This window comes from Mauremys mutica, chromosome 11 (assembly GCF_020497125.1).
Source record: "Mauremys mutica isolate MM-2020 ecotype Southern chromosome 11, ASM2049712v1, whole genome shotgun sequence".
In the NCBI taxonomy this organism is placed as follows: Eukaryota; Metazoa; Chordata; order Testudines; family Geoemydidae; genus Mauremys; species Mauremys mutica.
Window position 1 is genome coordinate 48,544,346 of NC_059082.1, and position 19,477 is coordinate 48,563,822.

The following is a 19,477-nucleotide window of genomic DNA, read 5'->3' on the forward strand; positions in this document are numbered from 1 at the left end:
GATAGTGCGGATGAACGGCATGGCCACCCGCACTGGAGCCTCCGCTCCAATCACATTTGTCACCGGGTCCTCATCCTCAGTGACCTCCGCTACCGGTAGGTCGATAGCCTTCGCCACCCGGTGAAGGAGGTCCTGGTGGGCCCGCAAGTCAATAGGCGGAGGGTCTGCCGTAGAAGGCCCCGCCACCACCTCGTCTGGTGAAGATGACGAGGAGAGCCCTTGGACCACCGCCTCCGCAGGTGGGTCCTCGATGGGGTGGGCAGCTGACTCGGACCGTGGACGCTCCGCAGGATCAGGCGGTAACTGGGCCTCACCCGGTGATGGGGGTGGCCTGCTGACAGTGGCCTCCGGCACTCTGCGCTCGGAGGCTGGGGTCTGCTGGGGGCAAGGTAGCCCTTGAGCTTCGTATTGGGCCCAGGGGACCCAAAAACCCCACTGCTGTGCCCCTTGGACTTGTCCGTGCGGGGCCGCCTGGAGATGGCCATAGCTGTCTGCCCGTGAAGCGACCGACGAGTGACAGGATGGCCACGGAGGCGCGGAGGCGCTGACGGATTGCGCCGTCGAAGCTGGCAGCCTGTCCCCGGACGGTGCCGAGGGTCGGTGCCGGTCGTCGCGGTACCGGGATGGCGAGCGAGACCATCGACTGCCGCGGTGCCGGGAGCTCGACCGGTGCCGGGAGCTCGACCAGGATCTCGACCGGCAGTGCCGGGGGCGGCTTCTGGAGTCACGTTGCCGGGACCGGTGCCGGGACTCGGACTTCCTGCGGTGCCGACGGGACGGTGATCGGGACCGGGAGCGTCTCCGGGAGTGCGACTGGTACCGCGATGTTGAGCGGTACCGGGACTGCGACCGGCATCGAGAGGGTGAACGGTACCGCGATGGAGAGCGGTGCCGGGACCTGGAGCGGCGCGACGGAGACCGTCTTCGGGACCGGGAGCGAGACCGAGTCCTGGAGCGCCGTCTCTCCCGTCTGTCAGGGGAAGGGGGCCGCATCATGGCCGGCTTGCCCGCTGACTGCACAGCCCGCACCGGCGGTGCCGGGGGCCGGAGGCTCGGTGCCTCTGTGAGCTCGATAAGCTCTCTCACCGTCGAGAATGTCTCGGGCGTGGACGGGAGATGCAGCTCGACCGCGGTTGTCACCGGGGAGCAGGGAGGTACCGGACTCGACGGCTCTTGAGGTGCCGGAGTCAACGGGACCGTGCACGGCTTGTGCACTACCACAGCCGGTGCCGGAGGTGCCGGTGATGGCTGGGTAAATTGTCCCGAAACAGGAGGCTTAGGAGCCGAGTGCGCCGTCTTCCGCTTCCTCGGTGGAGAGGGGGAACGGTGCCGGGACTTCGGTGCCGTCTGTGAAGGTTTAGCCGCGTCGGTACCGGGGCGGCTCGGTGCTGCTGGTGCGCTGTGCGCCGAGGACGGTTTCGGTGCCGCCGGGGACGGCGCGGGAGGCTGAAGTGCCGACTCCGTAAGGAGCTGCTTGAGGCGAGAGTCTCGCTCCTTTCTGGTGCGCGGCTTAAACGCCGTGCAGATCGGGCACTTATCTGTCCTGTGAGATTCCCCGAGGCAGCGCAGGCAGGAGTCGTGCGGGTTGCCCATGGGCATGTGCCGCTGGCAAGCCGCACAGGGCTTAAACCCCGGTGCCTTGGGCATGAGCCCGCACCGGTTGTGGAAGAAGAGGGGCGAACCCCTCTAATTCCCCTACTATACTATAACTAAACTTATTCAACTAATCTAACTACTAAACTAAGTTAACCAACTATGTACAAAGAAGAATGGAGAAACGCTAGGGCTGTGGAGGTAAGAGAGCACTCCACTGTTCCAACTGGCCGTCACGGGTGGTAAGAAGGAACTGAGGAGCGGACGGGCCGGCTGGGGTATATATCCGGCGCCATAGCGGCGCCACTCCAGGGGGCGCCCAGCCGGCCCGCCGGAGTTGCTAGGGTAAAAATGTTCCGAAGAGCCGTGCATGCGCGGTGCGCACACCTGACTGGAATGCATAGGAGCAATCACTCGAAGAAGAAACACTATTTCACTAGGAGGGTGGTGAAGCACTGGAATGGGTTACCTAAGGAGGTGGTGGAATCTCCATCCTTAGAGGTTTTTAAGGCCCAGCTTGACAAAACCCTGGCTGGGATGATTTAGTTGGGTTTGGTCCTGCTTTGAGCAGGGGGTTGGACTAGATGACCTCCTGAGGTCTCTTCCAACCCTCATCTATGATCCCTACCAGGAGGCTGGTAACTTGTCTGCCAAAGGCTGACTGCTGGGAGACCCTTAACCCTTCACTACAGGGATACCATGGAGCTGGCCCCGTGAGGTAAGTGGCCACATCCACTCCTCCTGTTTTCCTGAAGAGAAGTCTGCTGTGAGGTCTTCATTATATTTTTAGCTGAACATTCAACTCTGCCAAGGCTATAAATAGCTGGTGCAGAGTGTGTTGGAGAGGGGGAGGTGTAAAGAGGATGGCAGCACTAGTCCATTTTCCTGCATCTGTACACTCCGTACCGGATAGCAAATAGCTCACTAAGTTGGCCCCCACTACAATGTCCAGGTGTCAAGTCGGGCTCCCTGGCTTTAGCTGTACACCCTGCCCCTTTTCTTCTCCAGCCTGGTGATTGGTGAAGGAGCCCAGCAGTGCCTATGAACAGCCAGCTGGCAAGTGTGTTAGGTGGAGGTCACCTCTGTTTTCAATTCCTCCCCACAACTAGGAAGGGACACTTCTGAGTTTTTTTAGCAAGTTCTCCATTAGCAGCAGGTTCTGCCAGGCCAGCCTCCTGCAGTCCCCATCTGGGTCCTTCTCTGCTACATCTGCAAAAGAGGACAATGCCATTATTTGACACTGGGAGGAAAACAAGGATGCTCTTTACAGTCCTTTCCTGAACTGCTGAAATCCAATAACAGTGAAAGGAAACTAACCTACTTCTCACACTACCCAGATTTAGGCCCAGAAGATACTCAACTTATCTCCAGCGAGATATCTACACTCAGATTGCTTAGACCAAACACTAGTTTTAGCCTGTGTTGCATGTTCACTCACCCAGGTGCACACTAACACTTAGATTGTCAGTTCCAAAATGACTGGCATGGGGGCAGGTAATGTAGGTGGCGTGGGAACCTGACATCAGGGAAAGAAGGGTCAGGTTTTAAGGCAGCTTCTAACTCGTGTGTACATATTCTGTTTGTACACAATCACCAACAGATCACATAACCATGTGCACAAATGGGTGTAGTGAAGAATAAGAATAGCCCTTAAGTATCACTAGCAGTCAGCTGATGGAGGTGTAAGCCCAAGCCATCATGGTGCCTTCACACAGACCTGGCGCTGTGAGCACCATGTAAATTAAAGGCATTTGCAGAACATCCATGAAACTGTTATTTCAAGGGCCCATAATGGGCTCAAAGTAAAAACTCAGGATGCACTCAGGATGTCAGAGCAGGAGGGAGTCTGGAAGAGCAGAGAGTCTGTGTGAGGATATCCTGTACGCACAAGGGGTGTGCTCAGAGCCCAGCACTGTGTCAGCCTAAGCACATGACTCACACAGATGGAGTAGGGTTATTTATAAACTCAGGGAGAGCTTCAGGCTGGTATTCCCATACTCAAGGTGGGGGAAGCAGCCACATGAGCATGTACAGCCCCAGTTTCTTAGCTCAGAGTGTGTGATATGCAACTGGAGAGGATGCCAGAGCATGGAGCTTGAGCTAACTATGCTGCAAAGGTGGGGTAGGGAGAAAGGAAGGGGAATGACCCTGCACCTCAGTGAAGTTCTGACATGAGAAGACACACTCCCTGCAAACTGCTCCAGGCCTCATGTGGGGTGAAGGGGATTCCCTCCAAGGACCTCTGCAGCTGAGCCAAAGAAGGGATCATGTCTTTTCAAGATGATGGAGTAACTGAATTTTTAGGGGCAGGGCCTAGCATAACCTACCCAAAGTGATGAGGCAGAACAAGGAAAGTGACAAATTAAATGCTGCTTAGAACTCTTGTCCTCAAAATGCTCTGCAGCTGAAGCTTATCAGAAGTGACCAATGCAAGAATGATATACCTTCTCCAACTCATGGAAGCTTCTCCCATTCAGGGATGGCCATCAAGTCAGCATTTGCCAGCATTTGCTCCCCAGCAGTGGGAGAGACAGACAGCCCAGTTGTTTCCCATTGCAAGTACAGAGGAATTCTGTAGTACCTGATGGAAACAACTGACTTTCTAATGGCATCCAGGGCACTGCATGTGTCTGACTGGTTCTATCTGGGATGGAATTAGAAAGTAAAGTTCTTGGGGCAGGAACCGAGGCTTGTGTGTATGAGGGGGCTGTGCAGGCTTGTGCTGCATTATTATGCTCTTATCCTGCACTCATCACCATGCTACCTGAACTCAACTGTGCTCACTGCGTCTGTACAAGCATCACTATCTTCCTAGCACCAGAAGAGGCATCCACAAGACTAGTTTCAGACACAGAAAGGAGGTGCTGTTATACCAGTCCTGCCCCTCTCCCTGCCAAGTACAGCTACAACTATCTGCTAGTTAAAGACAGATAGACCACAGTGCTCCTTGTACTGAATTCCTCAGACATTTACAACATTCCTGGAAAGACTCCCCTTGCCCTCAGGAACATTACAGTAGAGGGAGGCAGATTCTTCAGCGCACACCATGTCATGGGAAATGTGGAGTTTCTGGCCCCCGTGGCTGCTCTTTCCCTTTAAGGGCACAGAGCTATATAACCTGCAGGGATCAGAGACTGGCTGTGTCAGTGTCAATTCCGGCCCAGCCCCCATGGGAAGCCAGTTTTCTAAATGTCAGGATGGTGAAGGAAACCAACAAAGGGCAGAAAAATAGTAAAGGGACCAGTTAGCACACAGAAGTGTATCCAAACCTAGCCAGAGGCTGAGAGCATACAGTGCCATTTCCTCTTGCAAGTTTCCAGCATGTCATCTCAAATGCAGTGCTGTGTGACACGTGCTGCCATGTGCTACAGGCCACACTCCTGTAGTGCAAGCTGGCTGAGTCACTCACTCTGTTTTGTAGACCAGATGTTCATTCTCTCAGCACTAGGAAATTTGGAAGAAAGGACCATGCCCTCCTGCTCTCATCCTTTGCAACCATGAAAACTGGTATGAGGATGCTCCCCATTCTCCATGCACCCAGTGCACCTAGGCTGTACAAATTCTACCAACCCAGGAGACACTGGTTGCTTATCAAAAGTTCAAGGTCTGCAAGTAATTTAAAACATGAAGGTCCAGCCTACAAGTCCATGGAATATGAGGGGCACAGTGCTTGGCGTAAGTACACTGCATTTTGGGACCTGTAGTCTCCATAGGCTGTATTTCCCTATGGAAGGTGAGGGTGACTATGTTAGAATACTATATGCCATATTTGGCCCAAGGCTTTGCACTTTGAATGCTTCTGCAGCACACCCTCTCTTGCAGCAAGGACTGTACTGGATTGATAATTTGGCCCCTTCTTAATACAAATGACATGCACGTCAACATGAGGCTCTATTCAGCAGCATAAAGAAAGTAGCAAAACATCCCTTATGCCTTCCGGTCCTACGGACACTACGCCCTGTTACTACCACCATCTCCCTCACCTGCCAGCCAGGACTGTGTCTCCAGGAACTCATCTGTCATGTCCTCCAGCAGCCGCTCACTAGGGATACTGAGGAGGATGGAGGAGACTGCGGACAGGAGGCCCTGACGCACATACCTAATGGAGAAGCAATGACCCAGTGAGAGGCTGCAGCTTCTCTCTCTTCCTTTCACCTACACACCGAATTAGCTGCTCTTCTCCACACAGTGTGTTTTACTGCAGTGCCCTTAAGTTTCTCACAGATGGCTACTGCCAGCACAGCCAGACTCCTAGTGAGCAGGGATTTAGTCAGAATTGGCAGGCCTGGTCCCCTTGCTCAGCTCTATGCTGCCACTCAGCGGAGCTGGGGCCAGTCTCTTGCTCCCTGGACCAGAAGAGGCTGGGAGACTGTGGAAGCCTGGACTGGGGGTGAGCAGAAAGGCTACTTGATCTGCTCAATACCCTTCCAGCTGTGATGGTGTAAATCCAAATCATTCAGTTACTCTGAGCTCCTGCAGAAAAAAAAAGCACTTGGGAAATATCTTACATGGTGAAGCCACCTCAGGGATAACTCAAAAATGGGTCCAAAAGGTTTCTGCCATGCTTCCTACATGCACTGACTGCAGCTCTGGACAGAGAAGACATTCAAGAGGTTTCAGACCAAAAGGTGAGCAAGGTGCCAGGACACAGGAGTTGGCAATAAAAGCTCCACCTTAGCCAAAACTATCATGGCTGCTGTGATACTAGGATTAAAGGAGTGTTTAGTGCTGATGGGGCTCCCAAGGACAGCCCCATCTCCTGTCTACATCAATCTCTTCTGCCTGCATGAGGCACTGCAGGCTTTGCTCTAATATGGAGCAGGGTGGGGAAGGGGGCAGAGGTGAGCAAAGAGAATGGTGCATTAAATTAACCACAAAGGCATCAGGCAATACTCTCTCTGCCTGAGATTGAAAAGTCCCAGTAAGAGCACCTGGCCCTCGAGCTGATCATCTTCCCATCACCAAAATAACCACAGAAACACAACTCACGAATCTGTGTGGAAGCGCAGGGCCCAGACGAACTCCAGCAGTGATTTTCCCATGGCAGCAGCTGCCTGCAGGACAGGATTGAGGGGAACACAGTGAATAGGCAGCTTCTTACACACTGACCCACAAGGGATATTGACTTGTCCACGTCCAGGCCCACATGCAATGGGAAAAAGTCACCCAGATGGGTCTCTGGGGAACTCAATGCCTCTTATAGCAGTCAGCACATACTGGGTTTTTTTTCCCTCCATTCAGGCACCTCTTGGGAAGCAGGAAGGTAACTCTTAACCCCATTTTGCAGATGGGGAAAACAGGCAGTAAAGATACATGCCCAAGTACACACAGGGAGCAGAATGCAGGATTCCTAGCTCCCAGCCCTGTTCTCTGGCCCATCCCCCAGCATCTGCCAGCTGCTCACTGGTATGGCATCCCCCTACACATTGGGGTCATTCCCCAATGAGTGCAGCAGGCGCCATGCTCAAATGCCACTTCAGAGGCCATCTCGGGGCTCACCCCCACTGCAGTCAGCAAGTGCTGCATTATGGGCCTCAACTTCCTTACCACAGTATGGATGGCAAAGTACATCAAGATTGCAAGAGTGTGAGCCAGCCTTCCTAGCACAAGGTGATCATCTCCCAAAAGGTCAAAGGTCACCAGAGGCCTGCAATGCAAGAGAGACAGTTCATTTGGGTTGGCAAGTTTTCTTATTGCCTATTCAGACCTGCCAGAGCATGACTTGGAAGGTCAGCAGGAAACACTGTGCCCAGCTGGTCACTGGCAATCTCTGTCCTGGAGACAGTGGCTACCAAAGTAAAATGGAGAATGCCTCCCACCACATCTACTGGCTCCCATGTGCCCCCAAAAGTGTGCTGAGAACAACACTGCTCACTGTCTGGCCAGGGGAACTTCTGACTTGGCTTGCTGGTGAAGTCTGGCTGAACTAGGAAGTAATGCATGCAAATGCCAGGTCCCGTTTTCTTGTTGTAAACAATCAGAACTGAGACCACATTAATGCTGTCTGTAACATGCCTCCCTTAGGACTTTGCCCAGGCCCTTAATTACCTTAGAGCATCCTTACCTGACTAACATTAAACTGCTGCCTAGATTTGGTCAACTATGAATCCAAGCACCTGGCAAGGTGGAGAAAGCAACACTGTGGCTGTGGGGGCTATCCAGGGCGATAGACTGCAGCTCCTTACAATTGAGATGTAATAGCTTGTAGGAATGTTGCCTGATAACCAAGCATAGCACCAAAACTTCAGTCATAAATGTCCTTCCGTTACTGAATGAACTGTCTGGACTGTTAGTGTGCCAGAGCCCCCTTGTGGCCATTCAAAGGAACTACTGCTTAGCATCCTCCAAAAGCAAAGCATCACTTTCCGTGCTCCACCTCTTTTCCAGACATAGAGCCCTGTCCATCAGACTCCTGGAGTAGGCTTCTAGAGCCATCCAAATGCTTCTCGGGCATCCCCCATTGTACCTCCTGCCTGCACAGTCCTGCTGACAGCTTATTTTTATTACTGTAGTTTCAATCAGTTGAGTGTATTTAAAGAGGATCTCAAAATACTTTACAGATGTTAATTCATCCTCAACACCCCCCAAGTAAAGTAGATCAGAGTTTTCCAGAGGACTGGAGAAGGGCAAACATAGTACCTGTCTTTAAAAGGGAGGGAGAGGGGGGAAGAGGATCTCAGAGAATTATGGACTGGTCAGCCTAACTTCAATACCTGTAAAGAAACTGGAACAAAGTTTTAAATTCTCAATTTATAAGCACCTAGAGGACAGAGGGGTTATAAGTAATAGTTAACATGGATTTGCCAAGAACAAATCATGCCAAACCAACCTACATTTCTTTTGTCAGAGTTCCTGGCTAGTTGATGGGGCGCAAGGTGCAGACATGATATATCTTGATTTTAGGAAGGCTTTTGTCCCACATGACATTTTCATAAGCAAATCAGGGAAATGTGGTCTACATGAATTTACTATAATGCGGGTGCATAGCTTTTGAAAGGCTGTACTAAAAGTAGTTATCAATGGTTTGCTGCCAAACTGGGAGGGTGTATCTAGTGTGATGCTGCAGGGGTCTTTCCTGGGCCTGGTACTATTTAATATTTTTGTTACTGACTTGGATATTGGAGAGGAGTATATGATTATAAAATATGCAAATGACACCAATTTGGGAGGGGTTGCTAGCCATTTTCATTGACACTCCCAGAGCTTCCTCACTGCTAGAGATGGGCTGACTAGTACTGAACACAGTCTAGTGCTTCTGTTCTCTGGTCAGTTATAGAAGGTGAACATGACAATCTGAAGAGTTCTTTCTTTTTTTTTTAAAAAAAAGGATCAGCCCTATGATGCTGGGAGCTCCATATTCCCCAGGGATAAATGAGGCTTCAGTATTACCCACAGATAGAAACCAAGAAAACAGGAGATTCTGCTGAAATTCAGCCTCCTGAATCTTGGGTTCGTTCCCTAGCCCCAGTACAGCCACGGCATGGCTTGGTTGTGCTCAGTACACTGCAGAGCAATTTAAAGAAAACCCCAGCAAAGTGATTTCCTATTTTAATAATTGCTCACTGCTCAAATCTGTAATGGAAGTAGGATTCTGTACCATTTTCTCTCCCCACACACACTCATTTGTCTTTGCATAGCCACTAAGTATAACAGGCCCTTCTTAAGGGCACTGATACATTTGTTGGAGGAAAATAATCAGACAGATTTTGAAAACTGTTCCAGCAGAACTTCTTCAGAGGCTGATCCATGGTCTACTGAAGTCAGTGGAAAGATTTCTACTGAATTCAATGGGCTGAGGATAAGGCCCTGAAAACTACTGCACATCACTGACTAATTCACTAGTCAGCAGGGAAACTATGAACAAAGCAGGGGTATTATAGTCAAGTAAGCTTTGTCCAGTTACTCTGACAACTCTAGTATTATTTATGATATTTCTGAATGTACTGTAGTTAAAAGGGAAGGAAGCTGCCTTGATATGAACCATTACAGCAGAGCCGTCCTGCTACTATAAATCTCTAAGAAGAGGGAAGAAACCACCAGTGTGTGTGCAGACTAGCAAGCATCCAGCCTCCATTTTATCATCCCCCAATAAGCAGACCAGGAATAGCTCAGGATCCAATTTCACTGACTCCAAACATGGGATAACAGGACCTGTAATTCATGCAAGGTCTGGTCTGCTCTAATCCAGCTCCGGAAGGGTTGGCTAACAGCACTAACACCACACTTAGGCTTGCAAAGAAGGCTATTTCCATTAGCCCTGCTTGTTAGCATACATTTTCTTGCTGCAAAGCTCTTTGCTCAACTAGGCATACATTTCCAAGAGTGACCAGTTGTTTAGGTGCCTCCTTTTCAGGATGCCCAACTTGAGACACCTTAGAGCATCCTGGTTTTCAGAGGGCAGGTTCTCAGCATTTTCTGAAAATGAGGCCCCTTTAAGTTGTCTCAATTGGGCTCCCAAATCCCTAGTTACTTCTGAAAACACAAGCCCTCATCCCAATTCACTGCTTTATTATGGTCACTTTGGGAAGAGACATAGCCTAGGAATTTGAGCTGTGGACTGGTATGTGGCTCTCCACGAGTTCTATTCCTGACTCAGGCACCAACTCCCTTTGGGGCCTTGAGAAAGTCACACCACCTCTCTGTCTCTCAGTTCAGTCACTGATGACATTAACAGAGCAAGGTCAAGGTTCACCCTCGCAGTCATGTATTGCCATCGTCCCTTGGTAAGTTAGGATCCCAAGGCACTCGCCATCTCACCTGTCAAAGTTCTGAATCAGGGGGAAGAAGAAATGTCCAGCTAAAGAACTGAATTTGTTTGGGCCACAAGCCGGTTCCACTAGAGACTGACTCTGTCCAAAAGAGAAAAGAGGTTTAGAGAGGAAACATAGGTGCAGTAAGTGCCTCTGAAGGGGTTACATGACCTCACTCCTCAGTGCTGTCAGACCTAGCTGCAGCAGAGAGGGAAAAGCACCGTAGTAGCATTTTTTTTTTAGCACTGAAGCGTCTTTTGTACCTTGCAGTGTCCTGACCTACCACTGCTGCTCTCCTACGCTCCTGACATTGCCTCTGACTGGCATTTCCCAGCTGGGCCTACACTGGTTTAAGAACTTTAAGAACAAGACACTCCAGCTTTTAACAACAGGTTCTCTTTAATAGAATGATAGTATAGACTTCAGCATGTGAAGTGCTCAGTCTCCTTCCTCTGCTTGCAGAGCTTCCAACCATATTAAGACTATTCACACCTGAGGAAAAATATACCTTGTAACTAGAAACTAGAGTGTAGAGTGACTCAACACTGCATGCTTGAGTCAAATTCCCCAGACTTGGCTTCCCCGTTTCCAATTCCTCCTCATCCCCATCTCTGAGGAGTTCTACACAGTCTGGGTCCAGTCCTGTGGTATGGGAGGGGGAAACTTGAGGGGAAGCAAAGCAACATGCACAAGATAAGTGAGGCTCAGAAATGAGGCTTACCTCCCAGCACAGAAGGTAAAGGAGCTCTGGGAGTTAATCAACAACTTCTATCAATGCAAGACAGAGGGAAGCTCTGGGGGTTAGAGATACAAAATGGAGGTGGTTGGCTCCCAGGATGGGACTGGAGGAAGGGGCTGAGAAATGAGTGGTGGAGCTATAGCCCCCTCATGGGGGTAGGCAGAGGGCAGCTCTGTGGACTGGAAGCACAGAGTGGAGATTGGGAGCTCCCAATGTGAGGCAGGGAGTTCAAGATATAGAGACAGTTCCCTCCCAACATGGGGCAGGGGTGGAGATAGGGGTGTGAGTGCTTCAAGGAGCTGGATACAGCCCCCTGCCAAGGAGACACAGAAGACTCTGGAATTCTTTTTTTAAAACAAAGTTCCCCAGCCTTTCATGATGCTGCAATGGTCCCTGGCCTGGATAGGATTGTGGCAATTCTCATAGTTAGTCCTACTGCAGCTCTCTCTGCTTTGTGGTATGAGGTGCTCCTGTATTTCCACTGTTGAGCAACCTGGCCTCACCTTCGCCAAACGGTGCGTCTTGCTTTTGATCCTCTCATCCACAATCCTTCTCCAGTTCTGGGAGCTGTCACTGCAAGGGACAGTCAGGGTGCAGGGACTCTGGGTGCTGCGGGGCTTATTTTTCCCAGAGGCCTGGGGCTGAGAGAGTTCCTGAGCAGCCAAAGCTAGGACCTAGATAAATGGAAAGAGGTTCCATTAGAAGACGATAATTCCTTCTCCCTAACAAAGATACTAAGAGCAACAGTCACCTGCACTGAGCTTGTGGGAGCAGGGCAGGAATGAGGAGAGGGGCAGGCACAAAAGAGCTCAAGTGAGGGTGGAAGGGCTGACCCCACAAGTTTGAGGCAACCGAGTGCCTCCGAGATGTGCGGAGGAGCTTACCTGTCCAGCCTGGAAAGCAGACAGTGGCTCCTCTAGGTACAGTAAGTGAAGTGAGGTGGCAGCATGGGGAGGGTGCCTGGTTAAGAAGTTAATCAGGCAGCAGACTGAAAAAGCACCAGGACATTTTAGTAGACTCCCTAAAAACCACTGTCTGCTTCCAGACAAGTGGTCACCATCCTGGCCTCTCCGTTGCTATCTCTTCCCTCCTTGGTTCCCATCACAACTGTACAGCGCATTAACCTTTGAGGGCAGGAAGTGAAGGGCGGTAACTGATGTTAATGTAACAGCTTTCCCCAGGCTGCTCCTGCTTCGCCCCATTGTCCTTTTTAATCAGGAGTAAAGGGATTACCTCAGCTCATTTCCCAAAGACAGGTCTGGTGCAACAGGGGGACTCATGGATGGGAAGGTAAAAGAAAGGGGAGGAGCTAGAGAACAAAGAGGAAAGAAGAGGTGAGTCACTTACATCCAGAATGTCCATGCGCTGACAGAGACTGTAGTTCAGGGAATAGAACTGGGAGGTCAGATACTGCACCACCTGCACCAAGCCAGGGAATAAGGAGCATGAACCAATAATTGGGTAAGAAACCTGCTCCCCCCAACTCCTCCCCGAGGGCTGGAGTTCTAAAGAGGAAAATCCTAACTCCTGTTAGTAATAAACCAGGAAAATCCACAAATGGGGGGAGAACCACCATCCGAGCAGGGGAAATTCAGGGACTTGCACTGCCACACCCTCCCAAGAGGATGCCAATACCAACCAACATGACTCTGCCATTCTATAGCACCTTCCACCCGGGGTCTCCAAGTGCTCTGCAATCAGTAACTAATCCAACCTTAGCTCGTCTCAGAAGCAAAGAAGTTTCCTTTCACGGATGCGGAAACTGAGGCACAATGAGGCTATGGGACTTGCCCAAGGCTAGCTAATTTGCCCAGAGAAACACTCACATTTCTCCATCACCTCTGGACACTTCCTATCCAATCATTTCAATTGTCTAAATCTCTAGCCCAGAGTTTCCCTCTCAGACACTAACCCTCTAACACCTTAGCTACAATCATCCCAATGCAGATACTCGTTCCAGTTCATGGCCCAGCTGGTGAGGAGGCAGGACAGCTCTTCACACAAACTCAGCCTGCTCCCTAAAGGGTCATCCAGCCTGCCATCATGGAAACTGCTTCTGCCATGCCAGCAAGAGACACCAGCTGCAATTGCTCAAATCCTTAAGCCTGTGCTTATTATGAGGAAGAAGCACAGAGACTCACTGGCACTGGATCTGTGATGGTGACAGCCACTAGGGCTCTCTTACGGAGCTCCATAAAGCCTTCTATGTAGGTCTTTTCCTCCAGGTGCAGCAGTACTTTAGCCAGCTCCATGCTCACCTGCACAAAATATAAAAGCAGAGAGGCCACCTGCTGGGCTCCACGCTCTTCCCTCCCCTGAGGGTTTACAAAGGAAGATGCAAAAACAAACTTCATTTTGGCTGCCTCTGTGAGAGGACTGGACATGAAGAGGCAGGGCCTGAGTATTAGACACGGCAGAGGACATGACAAGCCAGGGTGCCACTGAGATGGGGCTGCTCAAAGCAGTGACTAACCACTTGGTTGATGTCCATGCCCCTTTTAAACATGGCTTTTGGAAGAACCTTAGTGGCAAGGAACGGAGAAGACACCTCAGTAAAACCTACCATGCATGTGTGCAGTAAGTGATCCCTCTAGTGGCCAGAAGGGGCGGCGAGTTATAGTCTCTTGTGGTGCCCGGGCTCCAGCAATATTCAGGGCTGGGGGCCCTGCTCCACAAATGTTTGGAGCTGGGTCTCTCCCCTGGCCCTGCCTGGAGTGGCCCCCGGCCCCTACAGCACCGCCTGAGTGAAAGTGGCATGGTTCTCCCTGGCCTCCGCTGCCAGAAACTACAGCGCAGCACAAGAGCAACACCGGCAGGAGGCTGAGGCAGCTGCTGCTGCACCTCAGGAGCGGGAGGGGGAGGGGGAGGGGGAGGGGAAGGGGAAGGAGGCACACACCTGCTTGACAGCCCTCCCCTCCCCCAACACCAGACGCCGAGGAGGCTTCCGGCGGGAGACATCTGGAGCAGACCTCCATGACTCATCTGAGCAGTTGCTGGGGCCTCAGTGAGTGTTTGACCCTGTGATCCAGCCCCCTCTCCCCGGCAGCCACCACTCCTGCAAACACTGGGCAAGGGGCAGCCCCATCCCCCACTCCCAGTGAGGCTATGGCAAGGGGCAGCAGGGGAGGAAGGAAGCCACATGTGATGGCAGTCCCCTCCCCCACAGCACCCACCACCCCCTCCCAGAGCCCACACCCCCTCTCTGGTATCCAAACTCCCTCCCAGAATCTGCACCCCCAGCCTAGAGCCTGCACCCCTCACCCCCTCCTACACCCCCAGTCCCTGCCCAGAGTCTGCACCCAGCACCCAAACTCCATCCCAGAGCCTGCATCCAACCATTCACACTCCATCCCAGAGCCTGCACCCCACCCAGTGCCCCAGCCCGGAGCCTGCACCCAGCACCCAAACTCCATTCTAGAACCTGCACTCCCACCCCCTTCCCACACACACACCCCTACACCCAAACTCCTGCCCAGAGCCTGCACCCAAACTCCTGCCCAGAGCCTGCACCCCTCACCCCCCTCCTGCAACCCTAGGCCCTGCCCTAGCCCAGAGCCTGCACCCAGCACCCAAACTCCATCCCAGAGCCTGCACCCCACCCTCTTCCCACACACCCCCTCCTTCACCCAAACTCCCTCCCAGAGCCTGCACCCCTTTCCCCAGCCCAGAACCTATAACCAAACTCCATTCAAGAGCCTGCACCCTCCTCCCTCCGCAGCCTCTCCCATCCCCAAACTTCCTCCCAGAGCCTGCACCCCAGACCCCAACCTCTCAACCGTCCTACACCCCAATTCCCTGCCCCAACCCAGGGCCTGCACCCAAGACCTCCTCCCCCCACCCAAATTCCCTTGCAGAGCCTTAGGCAGGTGGAAGACGGAGTTCGGGCTCTGAGCATTCTGGGCACCACCAAAATTTCTACAAACCTGCCGCCCTTGGCCAGCCCACCGAACAGAAGAAGAGCCTAAAACTGCTACCAGTTACATCTCTTGTTCAGTTGGTAGAGGCCCATGCTTTTGCAACTGAAAAAGTGCAAGTTCAGTCCCTCTAGATGACCCATGGTGAAGAGCCATTGCATCAGCAACCCCTTGTCCTAATTTCTCTGCGCCCTCCCAGGCTCTGCATCTTGACTAGTCTGCCCAAAACATCTCTTGATGAGGAGCCAGAAAGAGTGGAACACAATGGGTCTGACAAAAGCATAAAGACATATTGTTGTCTTCTGATTTGCATTGCTGCACCTGCTTAGGCTTCAAAACTGCTCCACAGGCAGCTCTGCTCACCCTGGACAAAGTGTGCCGCTTACAATACCCTCCTCAACCCTAAGCTCACTGGAAGGCTCTACCTGTCTCCTGGTCTCCATTCCCACTGCAAAAGGAGTCCAAAAGAGACAAGAAGAGCCAGCTGCAATCACCATGGTCTGTCCCAACTCCAGGACAAGTCAGCCTGGTCTGTCGCTCTTTATATGTTACCGTCTTGCACTGTGTTATGCCTAGCTTCCTTCTGAGGCCAAGATGGCAACCCTCTGACTAAAGCCCATGTGACCTTACCTCTCTTGTAGTAGCTGAATTCCTTCGAATCAGACTCTCCAAAACCTTCATTGTAGCTTCCCACTTGTCCATGTCTTCAGATCCAGTTAGGACTAAAGATAAACAAAAACCAACCACTTCAGCAATGCTGACCAGCTGAGAGAATGTTTCTACTAGCAAGAATCCCAAAGATATCCCCTCCCTTCCTGCACTTCAAAAGAAAGCTGCAACCAAGGCCAGATGTAGAAATTCAGCATATAGTGTAAGAACCTGGATAGACAGGGAGATAGAGCAGGGGAAACTCAGGGGCATAAGAATTGGTCTCTTCCATCAGGAAGAAAACACCAACTCAGCATAAAGATCAGACACTAGGAACTAAGCTGAGGTTACTTAGGCCTGGTCTACACTACAACGTTAAGTCACCGTAAGCTGCCTTGTGTAAGCTTAGTTGTGCATGTGTCTATGCTTAAATTTGTCTCCCACCAAAGTAAACTCTCCATTATGCCGACATAGTGACTCCACCTCTCCAAGTGGCGTTGAGCCATGGTCGGTGTACTGAGGTCAACACAGGATGAACGTAGACACCTATGATGACCCTAACAGTCCTCCAGCAGTTGTCCCAGAATGTTCAACACTGACCACTCCAGTCACAATTGTGAACTCCATTGCCCCAGAGGTGACAGAGTCCAGAAGTCCCATGACCCTTTAAAATCCCTGCAACTTTTGAAATGCCTTTTCCTAACTGTCCATCTTGGTGAGCACACCTAGCAGCTCTCCACTGTTGTGTGCAACTGCCCTGCTGACCGTGCTGGTTATATGTTCCAGATGCACTATGGCCTGGAGTGGATCTCCTGGGCCTGTGGGGAGAAGAGGCTATGCAATCACAGCTATGGACCAGCCAGAGAAACATGGATATCTATCAACACATTGCACAGGGGATGCAGGACAAGGGGTATGCCAGGGATCAGCGGCAGCACTGCATGAAAGTGAAGGAACTGCAGCAGGCATATCAGAAACCTTGGGAGGCCAGTCAGTCAGTTAATCTGGTACTGAGCCACAGAAACGACGCTTTTACAAAGAGCTGCATGATATACTTGGCAAAGACCCCACTGCCATCCCGCACAGCATCGGGGATACCTCTAAGGAGCCTAAGTCATAGGCCACTGAGTGAGAGGAGGAGGAGAATCATAGAAATGTAGAACTGCAAGGGACCTTGAAAGGTCATCGAGTCAAGTCCCCTGCCTTCACAGCAGGACCAAGTACCGTCCCTGACAGATTATTTTGCTCCAGATCCCTAAATGGCCCCCTCAAGGATTGAACTCACAACCCTGGGTTTAGCAGGCCAATGCTCAAACCACTGAGCTATCCTTCCCCCCCATCATAGGACTGGAAGGGACATTGAGAGGAAAGGGACATGCAACTGGGGTGGTCCAGCTATGCTGAGAGCCAGGATCTGTTTGAGATTCCACCACAGTCCAGTCAGTCCCAGCAGTCAAGCACACGCAAGCCCGATGCAGGGAAAGGAACCTCAAGTAAGTGTGTAAGTTAATTTCCCATTTCAATGATGGCACCCCCAACTTATCAGGATCACAGCTGTGACGCTGTGACATTCCACAGGGTGTAACCTGAACTGTTGTGTCCTCTTAGCTCTCTAGCCTGGGATGCCTATTGCTCTGCTAATAAACAGCAACTCCCTACAGGCTCTGTTCACTCCCAGCCACCAGCATGCGAAGTCACTCCTAGCTGAATACATAAATGATATGCCCTGCCATCCATGAATAGATACAAGGCGACACCCACATATCCCTCAGTCCCAGCCTTGCCCCCCAGAAATGTACTGTTCACCAGCCAACTGGAGGGTACAAGCTCATAAATTAGTCTAGCACTCCAACAAAGGGTAATGAATATGCACCAGCCCTGCTGACCCAAGCTGAGATTTCCCAAACACTTCAATCAAACACACCGGTTTAGATAAAAGAGTAAAACAAGTTCATTAACTTGAGAAAGATAGATTACGTGATTTACAAGTGATAAGGCATAATAGTCAGAATTGGTTACAAAAGGAAAAAAAAAAAGATAAACATGCAAGCTAATACCTAAGCTTTAACAAGGCTAGTATGTTTAAAAGCAAAAAGGTTTCTCTCACCCAAAAGTTTACAACGGTCTGTACTGGCTGGAAAACCTCCAGGCCAGTACCACTCCCCCCAGTTCAATGATGTCCTTTTGTCTTTCAAGCAGATGTCCTTTTGTCTTTCAAGAGGGAAGAGAGGTATCTAGAGGCATTTTTCCCCCTTATAAATCTGACCCTTTGTACTAGAAAAGCCTTTGCTGGGTTATGGGGTCAGGCAGTTCCATGGCATAAGTGAGCTGCAAACTGTCTTTCAGGTGAATTGTAAATTTCTTATTTCCAACTCCCCTGCTGCTGAATCTGTGATTAAGCATCAAAAGGGTAGCCGTGTTAATCTGTATCCACAAAAACAACGAGGAGTCCGGTGGCACCTTAAAAACTAAGGGCTCGTCTACACTGGCAATTAACAGCGCTGCAACTTTCTCAGTCAGGGGTGTGAAAAAACACCCCCCTGAGCACAGCAAATTGCAGCTTTGTAAAGCACCAGTGTAAACAGTACCCCAGCGCTGGGAGCCACGCCCTTGCTGAGGTGGGATTTTTTAAGAGCGACCACACAAGGCACATTAAAGTGCTACCACAGCAGCGCTTTAGCATTGCCCATGTAGACTAGCCCTAACAGATTTATTTGGGCATAAGCTTTTGTGGATAAAACCCCCACTTCTTCTGATGCATCAAGTGAAAATTACAGATGCAGGCATAAATATACTGACACATGAAGAGAAGGAAGTTACCTTAAAAGTGGAGAACCAGTGTAGACAAGGCCAATTTGGTCAGGGTGGATGTGGTCCACTCCCAATAATTGATGAGGAGGTGTCAATACCAAGAGAGGGAAAATTGCTTTTGTAGTGAGCCAGCCACTCCTAGTTCCTACTCAAGTCCAAATTAATGGTGTTAAATCTGCAAATGAATTGTAGCTCTGCAGTTTCTCTTTGAAGTCTGTTTTTGAAGGTTTTTTTGTTGAACAATGTGAGTAATGGCTGCTATGTGAGTAATGGCTGCTATGACTCTGCAAGGGGCATGTGACCAGCCCACATGACTTTGGACTCCATTTTGGGGGTATGTATTTTTCCACAAACTGGGCTGGGAACTGTTTTTGAAACAAAGGGTTCCCACCATATTCTATGGCTATATAAGGCAGGAAGTGACATCATCTATTGTTCTTCACTTACCCACAACTGAACACCTGAGAGAAGCACCTAAAGAAAAAGACTTGGAATGGGGGAGGGGATCCCAGGCTGCAGAACAAATGCAGCTTATCCCTTAAGAATCTGCAAGCCTGCTTGTATCATAAGCCAGGGTTAGAATTTGCTAATTCATATCCTTTCTAGTATTTTAGGCTTAGTTTTCAGTTTATTTATTTACTAGATAATCTGCTTTGATCTGTTTGTTATCCCTTAAAATCTTTCTTTTGGTAGTTAATAAACTTGTTTATATTTTAACCTAAACCAGTGTGCCTTTAAGTGACGGGTCTGGGGAAAAATCTCAGCTTGGTTACCACAAATGTGCATATTCCTCTCTACATTGAGGGAGGGGAGGACATATTAATGAGCTTATACTGTGCAGATCCCTGTACAGTACAAGACAACATAATTTTGGGTTTATACTACAGAGGGGGGGGGGGTGCCTCAGGAGATGGGAAACTGACTGGGGTCTGCTGTTTGCACTCAGTCCAGTCTGGATGAGTGGCACTACTTGCTGTCATGTTGGGTGATAACAGGGCCTGCGTGAGGCTAGCTGTCCCCAA

The 19,477-nt window shown here is 50.6% G+C and overlaps 1 protein-coding gene across 5 annotated transcripts in view; it reads right to left on the reverse strand.

Annotated features, from left to right (window-relative positions):
* Positions 1-2,085: 2,085 nt before the first annotated feature.
* TELO2 (telomere maintenance 2) overlaps positions 2,086-19,477 on the reverse strand; it is a 41,380-nt gene continuing 23,988 nt past the window's right edge. For 3 of the 5 annotated variants that reach the window (XM_044980313.1, XM_044980311.1, XM_044980312.1), the window contains exons 13-21: positions 15,627-15,718; positions 13,224-13,340; positions 12,430-12,501; positions 11,586-11,756; positions 10,351-10,442; positions 7,141-7,240; positions 6,583-6,647; positions 5,577-5,692; positions 2,086-2,802 (exon numbers count right to left, since the gene is read on the reverse strand). In XM_044980313.1, coding sequence (XP_044836248.1) covers positions 2,699-2,802; positions 5,577-5,692; positions 6,583-6,647; positions 7,141-7,240; positions 10,351-10,442; positions 11,586-11,756; positions 12,430-12,501; positions 13,224-13,340; positions 15,627-15,718 — 929 coding nt within the window. In that variant the 3' untranslated portion in view covers positions 2,086-2,698. Of the gene's footprint in view, positions 2,803-5,576; positions 5,693-6,582; positions 6,648-7,140; positions 7,241-10,350; positions 10,443-11,085; positions 11,138-11,585; positions 11,757-12,429; positions 12,502-13,223; positions 13,341-15,626; positions 15,719-19,477 lie in introns of those variants that run through there. The other 2 variants (XR_006572495.1, XM_044980314.1) reach the window with 2 other exon arrangements.